Here is a 27650-nt window from a genome sequence, read left to right on the forward strand (position 1 = left end):
GGTTCTTAAATTTTTTATCACCCGCTGTGAAGGACAGGTGATCCTATGTTAGATCTTCATTGATTAGAGAAACCTGATACGTGTGATAGAGAGATACCTTGAAGCCAAATACATTCTATAATACATGTGATTTATACTCAGGATTAAAGTTTTATTTGAGAAGAATTCCATCAATAAACCACTTAAATTCAGAAAAGTAAAAAAAGTTCAAACACCTCAAAGTTTAAGAAGTATAGGACAACACACCTCCATTTAATAGAAAGAAAGTTATGTTCGCCCTACTTGTGGTTTTACCAATCTCTCTGAAAGGTGCGAAGAGTATTGTATTTCAGGCGCAGATCAGTTTCTTTCAGGGCCATTTGACACCCCTGAAAGGCAGCTTTCTTCTTCTGAAGCGGGTCACATGACCAAGCTGCCTGATACAGTCACACACTGAGATCCTGTCTGCCTCCAAAGTGTCGCAGCAAAGGAGTCGAGATGACGTTCATCGCAAAGACCTTTTACGACTTGAGGGCCACCACGCTGGAGGGAGACTCCGTGGACTTCAACGTGTTCAGGGGCCGGGTCGTCCTGATTGAGAATGTGGCCTCGCTCTGAGGCACCACCACCCGGGACTTCAGCGAGCTCAACCTGCTGCAAAGCAAGTACCCTCATCGGCTGGTGGTCCTGGGTTTTCCCTGTAACCAGTTTGGATATCAGGTTAGTTAAGCAGCATAAATTCTACACACAATCTGGTAAGAGCTTGTTATATCTGGTTTGACTTGGCTTATTATATCCATTATATTATACTTTAAAAACAGGGTGTTGGGCCTTGGACCTTTATAGTCTTTGCTTATAGATAAGAATGAGTCTCGTTGTATTTGCCACCGAGCAACTTGATGCAAACCTGTAGAGTCTATTTGAGCTGTTATACTTGGATTGAAATGATCTGCCTGACACTTTATAAAGGCTGATATTGTTTCTGTTTTGTCATTTCTGTTATATTGAAATTGAGAAGCGGACTATGAACCTTATTGAGAATATTTCCGTGGAGCTGGAAATAAAAAAAAGTGTATGAATACTTGCGTTTTTTGCAGGAGAACTGCTCCAATGGCGAGATTCTGAATTCCCTGCAGCATGTGCGTCCCGGCGGCGGCTATCAGCCCAACTTCACCGTCTTTGAGAAGTGTGACGTCAACGGCACAAACACACACCCAGTGTTTGCCTATCTCAAAGACAAGCTCCCCTATCCTGATGACGACCCAAAGTCCCTCGTGCAGGACCCAAAGTTTCTGGTTTGGAGTCCCATCAGCAGGACGGATGTCTCCTGGAACTTTGAGAAGTTCCTCATTGGGCCAGAAGGCGAGCCCTTTAAAAGATATAGCAAAAAGTTCCCCACCATTGACGTAGAGCCTGACATTCAAAGACTGCTGAGATTAACCAAGACCTAAGAATAGCCTATACCTCTTTACAACTTCTCTTCCATCACGCTCAAAACTGATATGCTGTCCTCCACACTTTTAAGCCTTATTAAATGATGGTGATATTCTAAAAGCTATGAATATTATCTGATGCTGTATAAGTGCTTAAGAGTAGTGGAGGAATGAATTCAAAATATGTGACAGGAATTTTACTGTGATATAAAAGTCTAAACGTGGGTATACTTAATAGAAATTACCACTTTCAGGAGGTTACTTCCTTTTGAATATCCTTCTGTTCCTGTCATTGACCAGCAGATGGCGCTGCTGACTTGATTAAACATGTGTACCCTCTATCATGCATTAACAAATTAACATTCCTCTCACACATACACACACACACACACACACACACACACACACACACACACACACACACACACACACACACAGAGAGAGACTCACACAATGTTTGCACTGGAATAAAACCCTAAAAACCACAATTCTCTCTCACTGTGTGATTTAATGGAACCGTGTATATTGAGCTACTATAAAGACTTGTGCCTCTTGTACTAGGTTGACAAATATATATACTGTATGTTGTGTCTGGAACAGGTCTGTGTGAGCATAGTAATGTGGCTTGAAATACATTTGAAAGGTATGGAAATATGATGCATAGTATCATTTCACACTTAAACTCTTACTTCAATAACGTATAAGGCACCCCTCTGCATAATACATCTCCCAGCCTGCTGATTCACCGTTAGTGTTTATTTTATCTGCATCTCTGTGTAAGAGTCCCTGATACGAGTTGCCAAATATTGCAGGAATGCTGGCAACTTTTAATGAGCTCTCATCCAGCTTTAATTTCCTATGCACAGTTTGCATCGCTTGCAAGGTCTGCAGATAAGCAGTGGATTTTCTGCACATCCGCTCCTATTCACATCAGCAGCTGATGATGTCATAGCCACAGGCAGTGCCCTGGTATGTTTAGCAGGTTGCTGCAGGGACAACATTGAAACAACCTGCCACCAGACTCTCTTACGTCTACATGTAGAAACCCTGAGTCACTCTTTGCATTTCATATTTACAGATATGTGTTGTTACGACACAAGGGCACTTGATTAATATATATCTTAAAGGATTGCTGGTCTGTGGTTGACAGTCAGGTAAGTATTATTGCTTATAAGAAGCAACAAATACAAGAGGAGGACATTCAGGGACCTCTCCTCCACCCCTCCACTGCTCCTCTACTCACAGTTTGTGGAAAAATTACCTCCAAAGATCCTTATGTTGGTGTAATGAATTACTCTATCAAATGCTTTATAATAATGCAGGCTCTTGATCAAATTGAAGATAAAATAAACTCAACTAACCACACTTTAATACAATAATGCAATATAACGCAAAACAGAATTGTCATCAAGTGTTTACTAAAACTTAATTCAAATTCAGTATTATACAGCAAGTCTATAAATGTGTCTTGTGTCTTCAAAACATCACGGCAGTCAGAAGCGAAAAACTACCCCCCTCCTTAAACGATAAGCTATATTTTGTTAATATTTGAATGTTTTTCATAGCACCATGTTGTTTCTGCAATCTTTCTTGACGACTTCTTTGTACCTGCACTATCTGTCTTTGATATCTAGCTGTAACAAATTATATGTGTAGTAGGCTTGTCCTAAATAAGAAAAATACAGATAGCCTAAATAAGAAAATTTAAAAAAAGGCATGATGCTTTCAAAGACAATCAGTAAGTTGTGGTCAAATTTGAACAGACTTGAACAATACTCAAAAGAGAAGAGAACTGAAAACTTAAGAGGTTTCAGCTGAGTCTATTAGCGTACATAATTCACAACCCATGTTTTCAACACAGGGTGAGAGCTCTTCGTCTGCCCTCACAGCCGTAAACACACTACAGGTGAGCACTGTTGCCACGGAAACGTTTGCTTTCCCCCACGTTTTCCCTTCTCTCGCGAGACTCCGGGGCAGAGTGAGAGAGAGAGAGGGAGAGAGAGTGAGCAAAGAGTGGGGAGACTGCCTGAATGATCTCATCTCTCCTGCAGCTGCATAGCGCAGCGAGGCAAACACGTAACTTTCTATCAAACTTCCAAGTTGCCTTTCGGAGGAGGACACCGGAGCATTTTCGGGTTTGAAACGGAGCGGACTCGTTTCCCGCGGAGGTAAGAAAAAAAAAGCGCTGCGCAGTTTGTGTATCGGAGTTAGCTATTAGACTTGAGTTGAAACAAAAGGAGGAAAACCCGCTTCGTATTGTGTGACACCTAAAAGCTTGAGACAGAAAGTAGAAAAGGTGAGTCGTTAACGCTGTGGTATCTCAGTGCAGGGAATAGTTCGTGGTACAAGGTGTCTTCACACAACATCTGTCGGCTGTCTGTGGACAAAGCATGTCATTGTGCTATGTGAAGGTGCAGTGTTGAGCCAGCAGGCAGTGAGTGCCACTGTTTTTTTTTAAACTAATGGGGTTGGTGGTAGACGAAAAAATGTCTCTACTCGACATTCAATGGGGCTGTCAAAATGTATGTAAACGCTTCGTCGTTGTAGCTATATGTCAAGGGCATTGTTCCCAGCACTGCTTTAGGAAGACGTTTCACAGGTGGCATCGTGCACAAAACCCTACGACATGTAACTTCAAATGTGTAGATGTCACCTTGTGAAGCCATAGGGGGAAAAAAAAATCCGTTTATTTCACTAGGCTGTGGTGTTGCCTGCTACTCGGAGGGGAGATCACGGACAGGTGATTTCCTCGTGCCACATCTGCCTGAGCCCTGAAAGCTACACGATTTGTCCATTGCCTGGTCTTGTTCGTCGCCTTTTAGCAGATCAAATCAAGCCTATTGAATGTTTAGCCTAATCAATATGCAATTTAAAATATTGTTCTGCAACAAGATGTCTATCCATTGTACCCCTGGTATTCAGCCAGCTAAAACCCTCACCCTCACCCTCAATCAGACCCTCTTTTTGCTGATTTTATTCGACTATCAGAAACTGTGTACAGGAATAGGCTACTCATAACAACAATCATGGCACTCTGGTAAAAGAAGATCTGGCAAAGCACGGGCAATATGCAAACAGAGTTTTGTTTAGATAGTTAGGATCAACCATAAACTGTGCCAACCTGTTCAAAGTACAAACATATGCAGGATTGTGTGCTAGACTGGCATATTTACATAATATCATGTAACAAACCAGGCCCCCCCCCTAGCTCCTAGCAACCTGCTCCTGTAGCAGTGCTTATTGGATAACTTGGCATGAGTCAGGTGAATTAATAGGAAGCTTTGAGTTCGGCTTTGGACAGAGATCAAGGATTTGTAGCATTCTTGATAGGCTTAGCTGACCTGGCATGACTGATCAGAGAGCCGCACTGCCATTTATTTTTAATTTTTTTTTTACCAAGTGAGTCTAATCTCAGCTTTGTCTCTAAATCGTTGCTATTACTCAAACTGGAATGCATCTTGCTTTCTTTGATTGGATTAATCTGATGCAAATTCAGCAGGTTTATATCACTGTCTGGGAAAGCATCCATTCTGTTCGAATCTGCCACAGTGGGCCAACAAGTCTGTGATGTATGCTGCAGCAAAAATACTGTTACAGAAAAGAAAAATAGTCTAGGAAAACCACTCTGTGACTCTTGTAAGTTTGCAAGATGAAGTGCAAATATTCGTTTTTTTATTCTGCATTTTCATGCAACTTTAACATGATTGTTCCAAAAGAGTAAATGCTTCTCACGTTTCTCATCGCCATTAACAGTCCTCCCCAATGCTTTATTACTGAAGAACAGTGTTTCTATTTCCACCTCTTTGCATCATCTCTTTGAACAATGCCAATTGTTTTTACTGTCGTTCGTCGTGGACTCTTTTAAAGGTGCCCACACAGTGACATAGAGACGCTTCCTGTTGCTAAGTTGAGCATATGTTTCTATTGTTTCTTGTGGGCTGGCTCGCAGGGAATAGCTGGAGCAAAGATAAAAGACGACAACAAGAGGAGCATTGTACTGCTTCATAATTTGCCGCTCTGGAATGTGTCGGCTGTAATTATGCTAAGTGGCCATCACTGAATGCCTAAATTAACTGTTTACATGTTTAATGACAAATGAGATTTATATTTATTATTGTTGGTTCTTTAATGGCCTTGGTGTCTAAAGAAGGCTATGGGCAGGCTCTTTGCAGTTTCGAGTGCTACTTCTGTTGTCTGTCTGTTGGGGCCCTAGGCTAAAGTTAATTGGGGGGCCCCTCTAATCACTTTTATATTTACCAGTGTCCTGGCGCACTTCCTCTTTCTTTCTTTATTCCCAGACAGATAATTCCTCTTCATATTCCTTCAGTGATTTTCATTGACAAACTTTGGTTTTCGCTTGAGTTGTTAAGCAGGGCAATGAGATTGAGTGCTGTCAGATGGAGCCCCATTAGGGAGGTTTCTTACTGTCGTTGCAAAATTTTCACATTTTGAGCTACAACTGTGGTTTAAGGTTTTTTTTCAGCCCTCAGGTGCCCCTAAGTGACCTGGAGCCCCAAGCTGCTGCCTGCCTTGCTTGTTGACAAGCAGCGCCTCTGCTCTGACCATGACAAAGTTTCATGATTTTTGACATGCTCTTCCATCCTAGCTATTGATCGCTCTTTTTAGACATTTACAGCTATACCTTACTGGCTGTCGAGCACACACCCCTTTCACACACAACTTCTTGTCCCTGATGACGGACTAGAGGACAAACTAAACAGACCTTCAGATATGTCCCTGGGTGATCTGGAGCGACCATCATGCCCAATGTTGGATACGAGGCCAATTTCTCCATGCCCGTTAGTTGTACTACAGACGCAAAGTGAGTCATATGTTTATGAGGTTTGACACAATAAAAAAAGGAAGCTCTGTCAGGTTTAAAATGAGTGTGTGTCTGTCCAGTATTAGTCAGCTCATAGTCAGAAGTCAAATGACTTGATGATAATTTGCCCTCCAGTGTCTTTTTTCCATGCGACTGTCTTTTTCGCCGCTCACTGACGGGGTCGATGAGTTTGACTGTAATGAGGTGTGAATACTGCTCTACGTTTCCTGCTTGCTAAACTGTTGGAATGCTCTTTCTTTGTGTGGATCGGACGGGCCGCTTTATACCAGGCTATGGACGAAGGCAGAGGGCTCGGAAGCTACAATGGTGGTGATGTAATCCTTTACAGAGCAGTGCCACAGAGTAAATGCCTGCAGACAAAAGGAAAATCCCCCTCTTCTTCACCCCACCTGCCACAAAGTTTGGGGAATTTTGACCTTGGCGTTATGACCCTGTAATTATCTTCTGAGAGATTCTGTTGAGTTTACAGACACTGAGGAAGTTAAAGTTGGAGGGTAAAAGTGTGGCTATTTATTCTAATCTGGAATAACCTGATTGACAGTTGGGTCTCATTTCAGAGGTCACACATGCTCAAGAACTTAAACAACATCTCTATGATTGGGTCCTGTCATCCTGCAGCCAACTTTTGAACTCTTAACCAAAACCCACAGTCATGTAGAGATCAGACACTCTGAAATTCCCCCTTTCTGCTCTGACCCAACCTCATACAAGCCAATACAAAAGTAGGGACACAGCGCAGAGGTTCTGCGATGATGAGGAAAAAATGAAAACACTTTGACTAACAACCACTTCAGTAAAAATAAAAAAAAACTTTCCACAATGAAATCTGGGATTGTGCTGATGATGTGTTGCTGCCGGCTATCTCTCCACTGCCACACACTCATGACGTGCTCTGTATTGTCTCGACATGTCTGCCAGTTGCTACACTGTCTCTCTGTTTGGCCTGCGTTCTCTCCCTGGAGCGGATTACAGAACTCTCTGCTCGGGGAAGAATCAAAACACCAAGTGGAGCTACAGGCCCCGTGCCCCATGCCGAGCTTATGTGGGCAGGGGTGGAAACTAATTCCACATCCAAGAAGAAGAAAAAAAGCACTGAGGTTTATGCTGTTGTCCCTCCTGTGGACAGAAATCTGAGAGGCAGGCAGGAATGTGTGAGGGCTTGGTCATGGCTGAGCTCAAAACAGATATCGATGCATAGACAGGTCTGTTCAGCTGGTCCTCATTCCTGCTCATGCTTACAACTGTTTTTGTTACTTTCAGGAGCTTTTTGTCTTACTATGATGTGTAGAGAAAAAATGAATGTTTGGCAAAACACAACACTGTGTGGGGTTTTCTCCTGCACATTCTTTAGAATAGTGAAAGCATTCTTGCTGTAGTCTGCATTGCGCTTGGTTTCCTGTACTGAAAGTCAAAAAATTCCTTCCTTATATTGCTCCTAAATTCCACATCCTTTGCTAAGGGACCAGGGAATCCATCCTGCCTCTTCCTGAAAGCTGAGAGGGAAGAATGAGTCCACTGTGAGCTCAAGGTTTCTTTTGATAGATTCAGATGTTTTCTTTTTAACAAATAGAAGTTTTCGGTGGACAGAGATAGAGTGTACAGGAAACATCTCCCTGTGACTGTTCATGCAGGAGTTCTGTGTTATTACCCCAGTCTCAGAAATAACTTAATATTGTGTAGTAGTTGTGGTATACAATAAATAACAGTACTTTGTTTGATGAATTAAGACATGGTATTTTTCCATGTTGCTCCAGGTGCCAGGGGCAGATAGGGCTGAGCTAATAACAAACATGACTGCTTTCCCTGCCTTTCCTCTCTCACTGCCTGTTTCCTGTACATTTCATTGATGTGTTCCTGTATACTTGGCCTACAGCACTGTTACAGGAGAAACACATTTGAAACTTTAAGCTGTTGTGTTAATGTCATGATGGACACATAGACTAAATGCATTTCCAGGGATAGACACCAATGTTTTGAGGCACTGGCAATAATGGCCACCAAGCTCCTAACTTTGATGTGTACATTTTTGGTGCTCAAAATTTAAACTGACTATACAGTTTAGCACATTAACAGAGCATTCCTAAACTATTACATTACACTCATTGATTAAAAATATATAATTATATATATATAAAGGCATGCAGAATAGGACAGTGGCTGATGTGTTGTTGCCACAGAGTTACTTTTTATGCACGGGTCAGATTTGGCCATGGTCAACGGTAGAATCTCTAGCTCTGCAGTGGAATACTGATATGAGATTTTGAACAAATACTGTATCTTCTAGTATTTAATCATATTTCTTTCGAACTAGTGCTTAGTTCAGCTGTTTAGTTTGTCATTATTGTTGGTGCCTTGGAGATGTTGACAGGGTTGTTGTTGCTCTGCCTGTGTTTACATGGTTGTCATACTTGACTTGAATGCTGATGCCAAAAAAGAAAAACCGGCACCTGCAGGCATCCTAGTTTGCCAGTTTGCTAGCCTGCATGTCCACACTCTAGACTCTACTACGCCTCAATTTGAACAGATCATAGAAATCTAAATCAGGTGTTAAAATATGCAGCACATGTTAGGGAAACAAAATGTATATGGTAGGCTCACAGTCAAAACTTGCATGTTTCCCTCCTCTGTGACTTGTGGGGATGCTACATCCTGATAATTAGGGGAGGAAGGGTGACGTTGGGGGGAGTGGGCTGTTACTGTAATTTCTGTCAGCTTCGCTCTGTATCCATGAAGCCAGAAAAAAAAAAAAAAAAAATAACTCAGACAGCTGTCTGATGTTGTCTGATTAATGAAGCTCATCCTAATATGCTTGCCGTTTACGTCATATGTTTTAGAATCAGCTGTGTTTAATTGAAAAAGAAAAGGTTTAAAAAATACTGCACCTTGGGCTTCAGTGGCTTGCATGCATCTCGGTCTGCAGCAGCATAAACATCAGTTGTAGAGCAGGCTGGAGTGTCCCAATGATTGCAGTGCAGTGCAGGGCAACAGCAGCACGCTGTGCAGGTTTGCCCTGTGATTTTCTGGCACAGACTGTGATTTAGCAAGGCACCCCTGTTATGCAATACTAGTTGGCTTATCGCAGTCCAAATGACTCTGTATGAAATGATTAACTCTACGGCCTGACTGTTTATAATTGGACTGGAAGTGCACTGTGCTATGTACTGGCCATGTGCCAAAATCAATGATGGAGAAACGGGTTGAGTGCATAATTTTGCCACTCTGTTGTAGTGGATTTTGTGTTCTCATCAGTACTCTCTGCAGTCAGATCTGTACATTTAGAATCCACTTGGCATGTCTGTCAAATATATCTGATCACTGTGGCACGCCTGAGCTTTCCACTGAGTCCTTACTTGGAATTAGGCTGTCCTCTGAGCTGTAAGGGACAGCACAGTCAGCCTGGCTTCTCCAGAGACATGGCAGAGAATCCCCCTGAGGATTTCAGCAAGGATAACAAGCACCTGCCTTTGTAACCCCCCCCCCCCCCCCCCCTCTTTTCTCTGCACTGGTCCTTATGTCAACTCTCACTGAAGCTTTCCCCCTTGTCCCCAGCACTGCAGCAAATGCTGTTACCTTTTTAATTTGCTTACCTGGCAGGATCCTATTATTGCTTTCCTTCCTCTATCCTTGCAAACTAAAAAGGGTTCATTACTAAATTGTACAGAATGTCCTCTGCACTAGGAAGACGATTAATGTCTGGTGGCAGCACAGCAGCTATTTGGCCAATGTAAGGGGATATTAATCAAGCTTTCACCTTGACTTTAGCCTTTCAGGATGACTCACTGTGTTTACCTTTGACTGCTGCTCTCTCAGCTAAGGATTTAATTGTTTCTAGCAGCGCTACTGTGCTCCTCTGTCTGACGTTTGTCTGTGGGGAATCCTTGTACAGTTGTAACACATCGCATTATGGCTATTCATCTGAGCAATCAAAAGATGTGTTTTGCTTTCCCCTGATTGCTGCAGAGTTGTATTTGTAAGCTAAGCAGCTGATCGATTGATAATTGACTAATGAAAATGCACTCAAAAGGAGATGTAGAGCATCTAATGATAGATTTGTTGGTATCCTCTGGGGTGGTTTAAACACCCTGTGGTCAATGATGCTGCTGCTGCAGTGAAGCTCATGTTTCTCATGTCTGCTTAGCAGAGTCCTAACCCAATCAGCTGCTTCTCCTCCATAACCTCTCCACAACGTGTCCAGACAGCACCGTCACCATGATGAACAGACCAACATGTAATTCCCAAAGTATTTCATTCTTTAAAATGATTCAGCAACAAGATGAGTGCTTATTGTGGGTTTCATGATGTGCACTGAGATCTTTCTATTTATTTGTAGCTATCAGTGTTTTCATTCTTTTTTTCCTGCCAAGGTGTTATCTGATCTGAGCTGTCAGTTATTGTCTTTGTATTAGCAACAGATACAGTGTTGCTGATTCACGGGCACAAAAAGTCTCTGCATGGGAACACTATTTCACTGTTTGTGAATTATTTCAATGTTTGTGATTACTAAAAATGTGATTTACTTGAAAGTGCCGAGAGTGGTCTTATCAAGATTCTTCCTTGGTTGTCTGCCGTGATTTGGCTTGTGTGCTACCTGTGTAATGAGTCAGAGGATGTGAGGGACGGGGCGGTGGATGACTTCCAAACATCACAGACATCTGTCACATTGACACCTCCGCTGTGAGAATCTGTCAGATTGCTGTCGACTGACCTTGCTGCTCACTCGCAGTTGTACACGAAGATCTAACTGCTGTCACCCGTGCCCTGCCTTGCTCCATACCCACACTACAATATTTGAGCGTGCCCTTAAAACCAGTATCATTCATATTTTGTAGTTTTATTTTGCAGCAATAAATATTTTTAAATGAAACTTTCAGGATTAGCATGCTCACACTTTATGGATGAAAAGTGTGGTAAAGAAGAAGGCACACCTCAGGCCAACAGTCCGATCTTCTGTGACATGCAGATCTGCAAAGGACACTATATGTCCGGCAATAATTTCTTGAATCTGGCACTGCTTGTTCAGGAGTCAGGACTGGGTTCTTCCTTGGGCCTTGCGCACCAAACACACGGTAGTAATATAAATCGTCATGTCTTTGGTTGGTTCTTAAACAAACTTGCACAGTTGTATGAAATGAATAGAAACACATTTTAGTGACACAAAGTACATTCCCGATTAGCAAGCGGACATGTGACATATCAGGTTGAGCTTTAGATAAATGTGCTTCATTAACTCTGTTTGGCTAATCAGATGAAGCATCAGCTAGCCATCAGTAACTCTCAGACTATTTTGGAACCTTTGGTGGGTACTGCGAGGTCAGTTTGCACCTTGGCATGAATTAATTGAATTCAGGAGAGGCGTGTTACAAACACAGTTTCAGTATTCAGTACAAAGGAACTATTGCACTGTAGCTAATATGCATACTTTTGTATTGTTTACATGTCATGTTAAAAATAATTAACATGGAAATGTTTCTGAACATTCAACTCATATAATGCAGGCCTATCCAAAAACAACATATCTTTATTAAAGGTATCAAATAGACAAGGATAAACCATAATTCCAACTAGTGGCCCCTAAAGGCTATACTACCCTTTTCCCCTTGACCAACTTTATCGTCTGCTAACTCTAAGCTCTCAATAATAGGACTAATGTTAAGCAATCAATATGTTTGTTTCCAGCAGGAACAGTGCGTCCACGTGATTAGTACTCCAGTAAAGATGTATTTATGTGTCATGCATGCTTTGTCTATAAGCATGAGGATTTTCAGGAATATTATCGACTGTCAGCGTTTTATTTCCACTGTAAGTAGCCACGGGCCACAGGAATAAATGGCTGTATTGGCCCGGGCCCAGCTTGGACTTACACTGGGCAAGTGACCAATCCTCAGTGATGGGAGCACTCATGCACATAGCGTGGCTCTCTGGCATGCAGAGTGTGTGACCACTGGATGCCCCCACCCTGTAGCGGCCAGTGGTGCACGCTACACACTAAAGCACCAGCCTTTTGCACAATCAAATACGCTGATCTACTTGACTTTTTGATTGATGTCGCATGACCACTCTGTTGATCTGTTTTAAAAACTTTCCCACAGCTCAACAACTCTTCTGCTGCTACAGAGATGTGTCATCAATCCATTGGAGCAGTCAAAGTAAATTTGAACATGCTTCATACATAAGATGCGTGAGCAGCGCTGTCGGCTAACTCTGATTTGTTTTGCTAGTGGGTGTCTGTGATCCCACAATGAAGTAATAGCAGGTTTGGAAGTATCCCCCCCCCCTTGGCTCAGCCCCATCCCCCGGCTCCTGGCACGTGGAGAGGCTGAATTATAGATGGCAAACACAAACTATTCACTCAGCCCTCCCCCTTGCATCAACACTGTTAATTATGCCGCTGCTACTCTCGCATCCCTTCTATTTTAATCCTCAACTGATGGAAAGTGCTCCATGCAAATACACAAACAAACTAAAACACAAACATGCACACCCAGACACTGGTGCTTGCCAACCCCATGCTGGGCTGGGAATATTTCTCCTGTAACACATCTGCTTTTCAGATACTTAGATGAGCATATTTACCTTTTTCGGCGAGTTAAGGATACTATGCCCCAATAAACACCTCTCTGCCCCTGCCCACACTTCCCTGTTGAACAAGGCACACTGCTGGGAAATGCACCCATTGCAGTGGGGTTAATCTAAGCAGCTTGCTTGCTGAGTTCAGCAAGGCAAAAACGTGTCAACCCAAAATAATGCCTGCATTTTTACTAGAATGTAAGTGGAAGTCCTCCAACTTAATAACACAATTATAAGCAATAAACCTTCAGATTGTAATGCTAAATACATGACACCCAAGGGGGGGGGGAGACTCCTTAAGGCCTTTAGGAGTTGTCATTAGAAACAGGAGGTGAAAGAGACTTCAGGATTGTGAGGGCTCAGTATTCGAAAATCCAAGGTTTTCTCCCAACTGAAGTCCCAGCAAACAAAATGCTCTCATATAAATCACAAAACATCGTCATCTAGAGGAAATAGTGAAGCAGGTATGTAGTTTGGCAGTGTGCCTGTGTGGAAATGAAAATGATGGTGTGCTTGCTATGTGGGGTCAGGATTGAAGTGGAATATTTGTATCACATTTTTAAGCACATTTCTTTGGTGTTGAAACTCTAGGCAGCTGAGGACACTGACTTCCCTGTTTCAGTCACAAAGTAGCAAACCAGGGTTGGAGTAATACATTACCAGAGATAATTGCCGGTTGATTTAAATGAGTGTATATGAAGAACATGCAGTGAGAGTCTGAGTGACAGTTGAGAGTTTGCACTTTGCACTGTATCACCAGCTCTTGGCACCAGCACTAGTGCTAAAGTTAACTACTCTCAGCTTTATGGTTCTACAAAAACTATATATCGGTTATTTAGCCTTTGATTGTGAACGTGAGACTGCTTTGGCAGTGAAATGATCCTTCACCAACAATCACATATGAAATAAAGTAGTTGTTGCTGAAATAGAAGATAGATATGACAGAAGATATACTGAACATACACATTTACTGAATACACCTTCATCACCTTCTTAAAAGGATTGAGAAAAACATTACCAGTACTGACTTCAAGGCCAAAAGAATCCCTTTAGCACCTAGCAATTTGGCACCCAACCAAGTAGGAAGGACTGCTGCAGAGCCTCTGACATACTGTAGTTGTGATTGAATGTTAGTTATAAAATACTGTACATAAGCAAGACTGCAATGTTTGTTTGAGTCCACTTTTCATGCAATGTTCCATTTTTATTAAGAATAGATTAAGGAGACAAATAGCACAGGTCCTTTTTTACTGGACAACGCTGATAACCTGAATTTGTTTTCCAAAAGAAGGTGACTTTGGTTTGGGACAGGTTTTTTACAAATAGTATTTCTTTGGGCTTATGGGGAACACAAAAGTGCTGTGGTTGATGTTTGCAGAAACAAAAAGTTTGGTTCGTCTTTTACCAAAATAGATTTTGTCCCATGAGTTTCCAGAGTTTATTCTTAAATCAACTGACGATGTCTGTTCTGTTCTTTGTCATGCATGTGTGTGTGTATGAGAGCTTTTGTCTCTGCGTGTACCTGTCCATGTGCATCAGGAGCCTACCGTTCTCTAATGGAGTCCTCGGGTTGGAGACAGCGGGTGGAGAGGGTGCAGGGAGAGGGAAAGTGCAGCCCAAAGCAGACTTCAACTTTTAAGCCTCATATCCCGACGGCTGCAGTTCAGGAGCCAGGCAGCCGCCTCATTATAATTTTTTACATTCCTCTTCAGGCAGCGACACACTCTTCCTCCCCATTGGTCTTTATAACGCACCACTTTTAAAAGCTGACAAGCTTAAATCCAAGCTTTTTCAATAAAGACAAGTCATCTATATAGCCTCCCGTGAAATATGGGACACGAAACCAACTCTTGCTCAGCCTCTGTAGATTAATGCATTTATGGAGCAGTAAAAGTTCTGTTCAGACTTCTGCTGATGGAGCTACATACGTTGACTAGACGGCTGGTATAAGACTGTAGACTTTCCCCATCTTTTATTTTGAAGGGGCAGCTAATAGATTAGAGTCTGAGTAGTTACCCTTCTTTACTCCGGACAAAGCAGACCACCTAAGCTGTAAGCAGTGTAATTAGTTTTTTTTTTTTAAAGGTAAATTGCCCTGAAGGAGTTTGACAAAGGCTGTCATTGTGAAAACCCCTCACCAACCCAGATAATGACATTGGAAATAGGCATGGCTAACTTTAAACTATGTCAAGTGCTTCAAGTGTGTATTTATCCCGCCGTCTCTCCCATGTAAAGTGTAAATCCCTGCTGGAGCATTTTCTGGATAAGAAAGGAGGAAGAATCGAGGACACCCTGCAGGAGATAATGGAAGAGAATATATCCTGGCGCTCCTCCAGAACTGTCTTCTTTGAGGGAAATTCACTCTGCCAGTAGTTAGCTCTGCCCATTTACTTAGTGAACTGTGCTGCAGTGATAGCGTGGGGCCCAGCGTTAGTGCAGAGCAGCACCACATCACAGAACAATGGTGATGATGATGAGTGTCGATACACCGCCACTGGTTTTGAAGTGCTCCAACTACATGAGGTGTTTGCATGTCTGCACAGTTGAACAATTTGTCGGTTCATGTTTTGATTTTATCTATCTTCAAGTAGGGCTTTTATTGTATAGATTCAAGCTTGATAGAGGACAGTTCTGTTGTTTTTAAATCTTTGCAGGCTGTAAAGTGTTTTAACAGGCTATCACTTGGACAGTCAGTGTTGCTCTACACTTGCAGAGTTTGCCTGAACATGCCTTACTTCTCTCCCCCACCTCACACACACGCTCACCACATCCTGCGCTGAAATTGGTGGAATTCCAGGATCTTGCCTCGCGGTTGGGTGACGCGAGTATCGTTTGTCTGCCAGCAGGCCTGTCTGTTTTCCTCCGGAAGTGTCAGCTTCTCAGGTTTGCTCAATCAGACAGGCAGGTTAGTGCCTGGTTCTCTGCCAGATGCACACGCGAGAGGACAAACACACAGAAGGAGAGTTAATATAAAAAAAAGAGCAGCACAGATGGAGACAGGGGAGTGGTCGAGATGCTTTCTTGCTTCCTGTGCATGTGTTGTGCCTACAGGCTGCTGTGGAAGGCTGCTCCTCTGTGGATGTGTAGAGACCTCAGTTAACCCCACACTCCTCAGGATGATGTTGTGTAGGAGTCAAAGGAAATATTGTAACTGCAGATTGTTTTTCCTACTAGACTGGTTAATTTTTGGGAAAGCTTTCTCTCTGTGGAAGAGATTGAGGTTGTGAAGTCTGGATACATTGCTTTCATTGTTATTTATACAGACGTGTACTTGTTCTTCATGTTTTTTCTAAAAATCATCTCAGTCAGTCAGTTAATAATTATTTCACCAGTGAGTGGGTTTTAGTTGTCCAATACCACAACAAGTATCTCAAATGCCCTTGACACAACCTTAAATGGGAAGCTGTTATCTGCAAGTAAACCAGACTTTGCAGTGATTCAGACTGTAAGCTATTTTCTCAACTAAAGGGATATTTGACTGTTTCAGAATAATAGTTATAGGTTATGTTGTTTATTCAGTTATGACTTACTGACAAACTCTATGACAACAGAAAGTAATAGAGCCTTCATTCTCTTAATCTATTAGTCCATGTCTTAGAACAGATTTAACCGAAGGCTGCTCCCTTTAAGTCAATAATTTGAATCAACAGTCAAGAAGTCACTGGCAATTCTTTCTGTCTAATATCTGAACTTTTGATCTTCAGGTGCAGCAATGTATGAGCATCAGTATGACAGGTTAACCCATAATAGGAGTCTTTTAAAATGACACTCCTGTGTTCATATTTACTGAGGGTTTTAAAGAGATGAAGCACCCTCATGCTCACCACGGATAACTATCTTGTTTTTGTTCCTAAACCTCCTGCTGATTTCCTGCAATCCTTCGCTCATTGCAGATTTATCCTTCCACCTCTTTCATGTTTGTGTGTCACTTGTTTCCAAATTCTGGTTCAGTGTTTGCTTCATCTCTTAACTCTTTGGTTCCCCTTGCATCCAATTTATTTTGTTTTTCTGGCAGGCCTCATATACACACTTGTTGTGAGGTTCCTGTGCCAGGCAAATTTTCAAAGACTTCACTATGTTGGAATGAGGCCCCAGTGCTGCCCAAGCCAGGACAGAGGGACCTTTGTGCCTGCTGCCCAACAGCTCAGCCTCCTTTAGAGCAGGGAAAGATTAAGAGACAGGGAGAGCCAGTGGCCTAAATGGTAGGGTGCCTGTTTGAAAGCCAATGGTGTTGGCCAAACAGCTCCTTATCCCCATTGAAGCATGGAGTAATTACAAGCTTGTAGGGCAAACCTCGGGCTCTTTTGTCTCCGCTTTGGAGACACTTGCCCAGTTCATTGGGAAACTTCATTACCTCTCTGTTTGGAGTCTCAGGACGAGGAGCCTTTCAACTTCAATGTGTTGTCCTTTATCTCCAGGACACCAGCAAGCCGAGCAAGCTCAGCCCCAATGAGTCCCCATCAGGAGACCCGACTTTGAGAACGTCTCTGTGGCTCTATGATGACTCAGGACTTGTTCTTCTGATTCCTCTGGTATTTGTGAGTCAGATTTAAAAAGTCTCAGACTCTGGCTTCATGTTTTTGATTCATCACCCTACAGTATTCATCTCATCTGCTGACTGGCTGCTGTCTGGCTTCCAATTTGTATTCCATGTAATGTGGGCTTATGTGTGTGTATGGTTCATGCAGGCTGAGTTGTCATACAGGCATGTTACTCCATCGGAGTGAAGTCTTCTGTGTCTAGACTCGTTTTTACAACATGAACAACTATTTGTAGCACCTCACAGGTGTGTCATGATGTCAGTCGTCCTGTGTTACATAAGTACAATCACTTCGCTTCTCTCTTTTAGGGGCTGATGGAGCATCTGGTGGGGGTCAGAGTCTCAATTACAAGAAGTTAACCTCATTTAGAAAACAGGCTCAAGCTGTAAGGACATGACCTACAGACTTGTGAAGAATTTCTCAGTTTAATTCTGCAGGCAATGAAAAGAGAAGCGCTATAAAGGCTGGAGTAACGTAATAATTTTGTGTGACTCTTATTTTTGCTTAGTTCAATCCCAAACCCTAACCCAGGCCCCCTCTCTCTCCCTCTCTCTCTGCTAAAAAGCCAGTTGACTTTTTGTGTGTCCATCAGCGCGGAGATTAAAGGCCCTGTTTCTAGGACATGAATGTGTGTTTTTTGTGTTGTGTGTGTGTGTTGCTTCTATTCTCTTGTGTGTCCCTGTGGACACTCAGTAGCGTGAGGGAATGAGGCCCGACCCTCTGGGACTGGACCCACAGTTTAACTTACATTCCCTGACGATTTTCGCTCTTATTGATGTCAGGGAAATAAGGGTGTTAGTAGGACATGAATGATTTTTTTTAATTGATGAGATTTTTTTATCTGTTCTACACAAATACCCAGTCATGAGAAGAGTGTCTGGTTGGGAAACTTTCTTACGTACCAGATCAAAGATAGAGTGCTGATATTTACTTTCTCATTAGTTAAATATCTTTTTAGATTTGTATATCATGTAGCCATGTTACTTTTGTATCTACTGTTTGACCATCTATTAAGCATTTCTAGTTTAAGAACCCTAGTTATTCCTATATTTTGTGTTTGCAAACTTTAAAAATATAAGCACAACTTAGTCAAACAAATAAAACAAAACACAGAGTCCTGGTGCACTGTTGAACTTGAACAGTACCTGTCAGTCTAACTTTAGGAGCTGCATCTGTTTGTTTGATGTTGGTCTAGCAGATGCTGTCTATAAGCAAAGCTTTAGAGGTTTGCTGTAAGCAAACATCAAACCTCGTATGTTTTGAAGGCTGGCCATGGATCCTTTGCATTGGCAGTCTGAGAACTGATTCATCTGTAGAGCCTTTAGATTTGACTCTTTTACTCTTCTACTATGAACATTAGTAAATTATTATTAACTAGAGAACATTGGAGCCGACTCTCACTTGACTTTAGCTCTGTGGTAATGCTTTTGATCGCATATTATTCTGCATCCTTTGCCATTTCTTGACTTATAATCATCCACACTTGTATTTTTATTAGTCAAAGTAAAGGCGATTGTCTTCTTTTTCTAAGTAAATGTATGTGTCATTGTTAGCCCAGACTTTGTCCTGATGCTGGGATGCAGTGTGAAGGTGGTTGTGCTGGAGGCCCGTCACAGTGCTCTGATTGCTAGTGGCTAATGTGATCACAGCCACAGCCAGGCAGAGCTGACGGAGAGCCGAGCCTTAATCTCCCCCAGTGTCTCACTGCCAAATTGGCTCGATTTGTCAGGCAGAGGATCATCACTCACTTCTCAGATGACTTTCAAAGGGCCTCTTTGCTTTTTGATGTGCAGCTTGGGATATTGGTTTGAGAAAACTGCAACTCTGCATAACAATTCACTAATGTAGGCCGCTAAGACACACACAAAGAACCATTATAAAAGTCAGAATCCAACAATGACATGGGGAGGTATCGAGGAATGTTAGCCGAGATTCCATTTTCATAAATCCAGATGATTTTTCTCTTCCTTATATGTAAACTTAGCATAACAGTAGCCATCAGTGCTAAATAGATTTGATTAATTTGTCAACTTAAAGCTCTGTCCGTACCCTTTTCTTAATGTACATATGCTGATGATACTAATGGCAAAGGCATCATTTTGTTCAGAGTTCCAAGGAAATAAACGACACACATTGTTGAACTCATTTGCATTTGGCTGAGCTTTCATGTTTCCTCCTCAGTGCTCTCTCTTTGAAAAGAGATCTCAATGGGACTTCTTGGTAAAATAAAGGTAAAAAAAACATAACTAGGCCCCCTTATCTGAAACTGCAGAAATGTCAGGGACTTTTCATTTGCTCAAAAAAGGCCAACAGTAGATAAAAAGCAGGCAGGTTTGTGGTTTTCAAGTCCTGAACTATTTTCATAGCATTCATAAAGAGATGACATGCATTCTTACCTTTGAGCAACTTTATGTAACTTTTCATCTTGTAATGACGGCATCAAATCATTTGTATTGGAAATAATTTTTACTCATTTATTTACACTCGATGCCCAAATGCCTGGTCTTGCACCATGTAACGGAATGACATAGATCTCCGGCAGAAAGCCCTGAAGGCTATCACCTCCTATATAAGGTATATTCACAGCCCAGACATGGGAGAGGCAAGGAGTCTTAGTTGACAATAAAGAGAGAAAGATGACAGGGCAGGAGGTGGGACAAGATTGCAACACGATGGGTTCTACTCATGTTGGTTTGTTGTACTTGTTGGCATAAGAGTGAGTTGTGGTCTAAAAACTTTAGGTGTGCCAAGTCTAATACAGATTCTCACATGATGTTGCTTTTAAAGGTGAGATTGTGATTACTATTGGTCTTTTTGTCATGACAGGGAGAGTGTAACAAGGCTCTGTTCATAGTCGATTGAGTGTACAGCCATCCGTTTTGCCAATATTTCAGCAGCTTATTCATTGAAGATCTTCTACCCAACACAGTTTGAATTATTTCCGATATAAGGTCTTTAGTATACATTTGTTAGTAATTATCGGCTTTAAATGTACTAACCATTTTTTTCCTTTTCTGTTTCAGGATTGTATGAAAAAAGCCAAGTGCCAGCGTCGACACAGTTGAGGAAGAAGCTTGCGTGCTGAAGGCATCTGCTGTCTTTTCCTTTTTTTGCGTCTTTGCTTGTTGATCCAAACAATCAACCTGCTCATGAAGCCAGGGAGCAGCCTCTCCTCCCAGAGGCAGCCATGTCTCCTTGCTAAGTGACCTTTAGCCTTTGGCAGTGGTGTCATGACCAGCCTGAAGCACCCACCTATGGAACGCCCTGTTGGGGGAACTATCCCCGCCACCGATGAGTTTTACACCCGCCACCTCCGTATGGCAAATGGAGGGGTTTTGCCAACACGCACAGACAATATTCATTCCACTGTGACTACAGGAGTGCCTAAAATGGGTGTACGTGCTCGGGTGGCTGACTGGCCCCCGAGGAAAGACTTTTCAGGAGCTGTGTGGCAATCAACTATGGAGGCTGAGAACTCTGGTGTGCCCTCTGCTGGAAAAAGTCACATGAAGTTAGGCTCTATGATGAGCCCTCAGGACTCATCAATGCTGCGTAACATCCATAATACTCTGAGGAATCGAACCCAGACCCAGGCTAACAACTACAGCCTGGACACCCGTTATCTAGCACCAGACTACCGAGGTCCAGTACATCGAAACCCACGACAGAGACGCATCCGTCAGCGCAGCAACAGTGACATGACCATCAGTGAAATGGAGGCCAGTGGAGACAGTGGAGAGGACTGGGCTTCACCTACAGGAGCCAAATGGTCTCCTCTTCATCGTGAGTACGGTAGCACCTCCTCCATTGATCAGCATGGAGCATCTGGAGAGAGCTTCTTTGAAATGCTTAAGGGCTATCAAGGGGACAAAGTTGACCAGCGTAGCCCTGCTCCAGCCAAACTGGAGGACATGCTGAATATCGGGCCAACTCAGGCTGTCCTTGATCTTCAGGAAGACATTGTGGATGGCCAGCCTCCCAAAGCTAAGGACAGAGATAAACCCCCAAAGAGACGGACCAAATCTGAGACTGGGGGTGAGTCTATATTCCGTAAACTTCGTAATGTGCGTGGTGAGTTAGACTCCCCTAGGGCGGGGTCTGACATAGAGGACAGCCGGACAGAGGACATGGGCCCCCCTCTTAAACCCTGGGTGTGCCAGAAAGGCTTTGCCCACTACGATGCTCAAAGCATGCTGTTTGACCTCAATGAAGTTACTCAGCTGAGACAGACGGCCGGCAAGAGGAAAAACATCACCACAGGGGCATCTGCCGCAGCTGTAGCCTCGGCTACCTCCACCTTGTCATCCACGCATAGCCTGCCTTACAGCTCCCCGAGTGGCAGCCAGGAGGAGCTCAGTTCCAGGGACAGTCCCGGTTTGGACGCAGGAGATGAACAGAGCAATGAGATGCTGCTAAGCTGCCCCTGCTTCCGCAATGAGATTGGAGATGATGGGATTGGCAGGCTCAGGTTGGGAGCAGGTGGAGGAGGTTATAATGGGCTTTTGGGTGGCGGAGCAGGTAACGGTTGCTCAGGGACCCTGAGTGGGGAAAGTAACTTGTACGAAACATCTGTGAGCACACACTGCACCAATGCTGGAGTAGCAGTGTTGGAGGGGCCAAAGGAAGGGCCCAGCACGCTGAGTGAGAAGGGCAAACAGTACATTGTTGAGCACGTGGACCTGGGAGCCTACTACTACAGGAAGTTCTTCTATCTTAGGGGTGAGATTTATTAAACTCATTCTCAAATATAATGTACATTTATTAAAGCAGGAACTTTAATGTGATCCCTTCTCTGTCTGTTTGCTCCTCCTTAGAACACTGGAACTACTTTGGGATAGATGAGGCGCTGGGTCCGGTGGCTGTGAGTTTGCGCAGGGAGAAGCTGGAGGAGGAGAAGGAGCATGGCCAGCAGTATAACTACCGCCTCATCTTCAGAACCAGCGAGGTCAGCCATAGAAACGATTTCATTCATTCACCCCAACCTCAACCCTCAGCACCACATCACGTTAATGCTTCCTACTGTGAAGGAAATCTGCCCACAGCTTTTAACACGAACACCATCATTACTGTTTTACTCATAAATTGGGGAAAGTAACAGAGCTAAGTTAATCTGGTTGACTATGAGAAAATGTGTTGTTTTATAGACAGTTAAATGGAGATATTATTGTTGCACAATCAATTTTAAATGCATTAATAGATCCATGAATGTTTAATAAGTCAAAAAATGCGAAAATAAATGTGACACAGATTTGCATTCAGATCCACAAATGTGTGCCGCAAGGGTTTGATTGCACTGAGCTCAGGATCACAGGCTTACAGGGGCTAACTCATGTTAGCCTGAGTAATTTCGGTCAAACCAACTCCGGGAAAAAGTTTTAGATTAAATAGTTTATCACTGTTTACTCTAAATGCAAGATAATGACACAATAAGGGAGAAAAGCTGTAAAAAAAAGTGAAGCTGCCATCCTGGTTCAATGTGCAAAGCTTGATGGGATACTTAATGACAAGCATCACACTATATTTAGAATTTTTTTCTGAATGAAGCGTGCGTTTACACCGACATTGGTGTGAAGTTAACTTATTATTGACCTCATACAGCTCTTCTTAAAATAATAAACAAACACTCCCTTTAAGAGGCCCAGCTGAGTCGTAACTGATTACTTAAGTGTAATTTCGGCTCTTCAAGCAAAAACACTTTTCAGCCTTAAGAAAAATCTGCAATAATTGACAAAGTGGTCTACATATTTACTGATCTGTGTGAGTATTTGCAAGTCTTTTCACACATTTGTGGATCTATTCAACCGTTTTTTTGGATCTTTTTCCTCATTTGCACAAAGTTATGCACCAATAATATCACCAAACAGTAAGACCTGCTAGTTTGGATCTTGAATCTTTTTTATCGGCATAGAAGGTCTTTATTATTATTTTGTATACTTTATAAATCACAGAGGGGAGATTCTGGTTTATCCTCTGTTATTGGGAGCTACTCACACACAAAGTCCCAAGATAAACTTTATAGTTAATTTACTACTTTTCCTGCTACATACTATGAGGAGCAGCTCAAGGTAGATCCACTCTTGGTCCTTGTTTGTTATTATGCATAAATCCCTGAGGCTATTCAGCTGTCTGCAGATATTAGCAGTGTGTGAAGAGACTTCAGAAAGTGCTCTCATCTTCCAGCCTCCAAGGCCTGTCAGTGCCCAGCAACCTCAAACCACTGTGTGGAGAGCTTTGCCTCTGTGTCTCAGTAAAAATAGACTGTCATATTTAGTTGCAATGTTGGCCCCCAGTCCTCTGTGTTTGGTTTGGGATTTTCAATTTTGGGTTATGGGCTTTATTTCATTGACGCACATTCCCAGACAGAGGGTAACCGGCGTGGGGATGTTTGTTGTGGACTGGAGAAGGACAGGTGCATGTGATTAAACTCACTTAAGACCAAAGTGCTTAAGGACACTCGCTCCCTCTACTGTCTTCCAAACATGGGTAACACAGGCTCATTGTCAACACAGTCCCTGCACAGCCTCAAACTTGCAGGAGAGAGAGTCTAAGCCTGTTCCAGATGCTTATGATAGTCACTCACTCCCCGAGCGAGGCACAATACAGACTTTGTGTACACAGAATACTTAGACAAGCCCTCCCACTTCTTCTTCCTCAGTTCAACTTTTTATGTATTCAAAGCATAGACTGTAAGCCTTGAGTGAGACTTTTCTTTTTGTTTTTCTTTTAGCTTTTTTAAGGGTAAAGTAAGACGATGGTGTGACTTTAAATACCACAGCGACTTGTGTCTGGACAGGCAGGATTTTGCAATCAGTGTGTTCGATCTCACAAGAAAAAGTCAGAAGCACAGCAAGGATTCCTGAGACACATTCTTTGCCTTCTCACACTCCTCTCTGTAATCTTCTTTACAATCAGCTGACAACTCTGCGGGGCTCTATCCTCGAGGACGCAGTGCCTTCCACCTCTAAGCATGGCACCACCCGAGGGCTGCCCATTAAGGAGGTGTTGGAGTACCTCCTCCCTGAGCTGGATCTGTCCTGCCTCAGACTGGCACTCAACACACCAAAAGTCACAGAGCAGCTCATGAAACTGGATGAACAGGGGGTAGGAAAAAGAAAAAACTTTTTTTTTTTTTTACAGAATCAGCACTTTTTTGCAGATATGTTCAATTCTTTACCTGCATATTTACAGTCAGAACTTTTGTCTTGAGAGTAATATTGATGTTATCTGTCCTGACATGAACTGTTGAAGATATTTTGTGTTTTTCCTCTACCCTGTTCCCCAGCTGAGTTTTCAGGTGAAGGTGGGAGTGATGTACTGCCGAGCGGGTCAGAGCACAGAGGAGGAGATGTATAACAATGAGATGGCTGGTCCCGCCCTGGAAGAGTTCCTCCAACTGTTGGGAGAGAAGATTCGCCTCAAAGGCTTCACCAAGTACAGAGCCCAGCTGGACACCAAAAGTAACCACTCCCAAACACACTCCTAAAACACACAACAACATGATAAAAACATTTATTTATACCGCACCAAAAAAGTTACAAAGTGCTTCACAAAGGCAGCAAAAATGAAAAGGCTGGGGGAAATTGCAAGATTACGAGATTGCACAGAATGAGTTCTTTTAAATGTCATATTCCAAGCTGTTGAAGCAGCTATCAAGTAGACATTTATTTTAGATGGCTTTATTCCCGTCGGTCGCCTCTTAACCGGAAGGTCAGGGTTTAATCGGCTAGACACTTGCCCGCTGCTTAGTCAGCATATGAATGTGTATGAATGAGATTAGGTATGTCTGATAGTCACTTTACATAGCAACATCTGCCATCAGTGTGTGAATGGGTGGTGACCTGTAGTGTAAAGCCCTTTGAGTAGCAAGAAGACTAGAAAAGCGCTATACAAGCTATAGCAATGAAATAATGGTAAGCATTTCTCTGTGTTCTTTCCTACTTTTGTCCTGCTTTTGATCCATATCCATTATAACCGGACCTCATTTTCTCCAATACTTGTCCTTGTTACACTTTTGCTGTACTTAGTTGTTCTTTCTTTTTCCCCTCTCTGGTTTTTTCTCTTTAGGGTGTCAACTACAGTAGTCATTTAGTAATAATAGACTGTGTGCAAAACTTTTTTTTTTTAATGGCTTTACTAAAATACTGAATACTTTTTTTGCTGATGTCGGGTTTATGCTCTTTTTGTCCAAAAGGGAATTCAATTGTCACAAAAAATGAAAGGACTCAATTCAAACGACAACCTATTGGTTGACAGTCTGACAGTTTACAGTCAATAAATTCTATCTGACGATGATCCTCAACTGTCGAGTTGTTTGGGCAACAATGAAACTGCATCCTCTCTTGAATAGAAAACATTGAGCCCACAGAATACACGTGACAAAGATTGATGGCAGTTATTGTACAATGAGTGTCAACATAGTTTTGCTTTTCTCCTGCAGCGGATTCCACAGGTACTCACTCGCTGTACACAACGTACAAGGACTATGAGATCATGTTCCATGTGTCGACTCTGCTGCCTTACACACCCAACAATAAACAACAGGTAAGGAATGAGAGCACAGCCTTTGTTGTACACCATTAGTAGAAAAGCCCTTTGTTTGGAAAAGAAAACCTTGGAGGAAGGGTGTATCATGAGGAGGATTGCATGATTTACGTTGTATCAGATTTGAATCCTATCCAGATTTCATTTTACAGAAACTTGTTTCCTCTTGCGTTTATTGTCATTACATGAAAATCATTTCATGAAAGCTTAAGATTCAAGCTCAATACTCCTTTTATAATGACTGTCTTGTTTCCAACAACTAGCTGCTGAGGAAGCGCCACATAGGAAACGACATAGTGACCATCGTGTTCCAAGAGCCGGGCTCTCACCCCTTCACTCCCAAGACCATACGCTCTCACTTTCAGCACGTCTTCATCATTGTTCGGGTGCACGATCCCTGCTCTGACAACACATGCTACAGGTGAGTCTTTGAGCAGCAGAATCAAATAAAAGCTCAACAATAAGTACAACCCACTAAACTGAAATGTGTACAGGTGGAATCATGGTCCTGTTTGTTATTACACGTGTATACTTGTTCTGTGGTTTGTGTTTGTTATCAAAAAGGAAGCAAAGAAAAAAGTGAGTGTGTATAAATGTGTGCTGAACAAAACCTCTTCCTGGATAAATACAGGTTTGAAAGAATCTGACAGCCCACAAAAAGCCTTGGAGAGGTTTCTAGTTTAGCGCCCGAGAGGATTTCTGAATGTGGAACTGTGAGTGACTCTGAGGTTAAGGTTAGCCCACCAGCTATGGCTATATACGACTATATATTGAGAGTTAGGAGACTAATTACATTTTTAAGTGGGCCAGACTAACCAAACCCTGTAGCAACTTAGAATAAAAATCAGATTTTCAATTCACATTTCAGGACATTTCTTTTTATAGGACCCTTAAAAGCTCCACGTCTTTAGTGCTACTAGCGGTACTGATTTAATGCAGGTAGCTTTAGTAGCATTAAGACAAAAAGCATTGACTGGAAGGCATGGGTCAAACATAAAAGCCTCTTGTGTGACTGCAATGTCTTTCTAGACTTTGTATGTTTGTGTTTGTGTATCTGCATAAGTGTGAATTTGTTTGATTATAGTCAAATAGAATAGCTTAGCACTGAAGTAGCTGTCATAATGATGGCCGATCTCCTCCTCGTCTCCTCCTCTGGCTTATTCTTGGCCTCGTGACGATCAGACTGCATTTCTGTGTTGTTCACACTTCTGCATGGCTGCCCCACCACACACATCCACACTTTGTGCGCTCTGCATACACAGATACTATAAACACATAGTTGCTCCCTCTCACCCTCATACTCCCGTTTCTCCATTTTACCTCTTTCTCATGCTCACTTGCACACAGTTACACACATGCACACACGCTTTTCTCGTGCACACTAACCCACTCAAAGGCTCACTCTTTCACACACTCCTATAATACAAGCCTCCCCCCCCACCCGTCTCCCCTCTCCTCCCCCCTCCCTGCCACTTTGCCTTTGGGCAGCGTGAGCCGGAATGGTCTGAAGGAGTTAGCGGCATGCACATGAAGTACTCTCTTCACCCGGACATGCATGTGAGCGCGGAGGATTGTTGAGAGCAGAGTCCCCTCAGAGCTCACAGAGTCCCTCTCAGGAGCGGACGGGTCAGGCCACGCTTCTGTCTCTGATATCACACCCGTCTCAACTTTGGGCTAATTTATTTTGACCCCCTTTTTTTTTTTTGCACGTTTTTCGACCAGCTCTTCCACCCCCATCGACTGGTG

The 27650-nt window shown here is 42.7% G+C and overlaps 2 protein-coding genes across 2 annotated transcripts in view; both read left to right on the plus strand.

Moving 5' to 3' along the window:
- The first annotated feature begins 1 nt into the window (after window position 1).
- On the plus strand, window positions 2-1889 carry gpx2 (glutathione peroxidase 2). The gene is made up of 2 exons (XM_061063037.1): window positions 2-699; window positions 1077-1889. The coding sequence occupies exons 1-2, from the start codon at window positions 478-480 to the stop codon at window positions 1428-1430; spliced, it is 576 nt and encodes a 191-aa protein (XP_060919020.1). The 5' UTR covers window positions 2-477; the 3' UTR covers window positions 1431-1889.
- Window positions 1890-3407: 1518 nt separating this feature from the next.
- LOC132992818 (signal-induced proliferation-associated 1-like protein 1) overlaps window positions 3408-27650 on the plus strand; it is a 35058-nt gene continuing 10815 nt past the window's right edge. The window contains exons 1-7 of the mRNA XM_061062327.1: window positions 3408-3580; window positions 20387-22082; window positions 22178-22308; window positions 24276-24464; window positions 24646-24820; window positions 25801-25904; window positions 26168-26325. Coding sequence (XP_060918310.1) covers window positions 20594-22082; window positions 22178-22308; window positions 24276-24464; window positions 24646-24820; window positions 25801-25904; window positions 26168-26325 — 2246 coding nt within the window. The 5' untranslated portion in view covers window positions 3408-3580; window positions 20387-20593. The remainder of the gene's footprint in view (window positions 3581-20386; window positions 22083-22177; window positions 22309-24275; window positions 24465-24645; window positions 24821-25800; window positions 25905-26167; window positions 26326-27650) is intronic.

Source organism: Labrus mixtus, chromosome 18 (genome assembly GCF_963584025.1).
Source record: "Labrus mixtus chromosome 18, fLabMix1.1, whole genome shotgun sequence".
Lineage (NCBI taxonomy): Eukaryota > Metazoa > Chordata > Actinopteri > Labriformes > Labridae > Labrus > Labrus mixtus.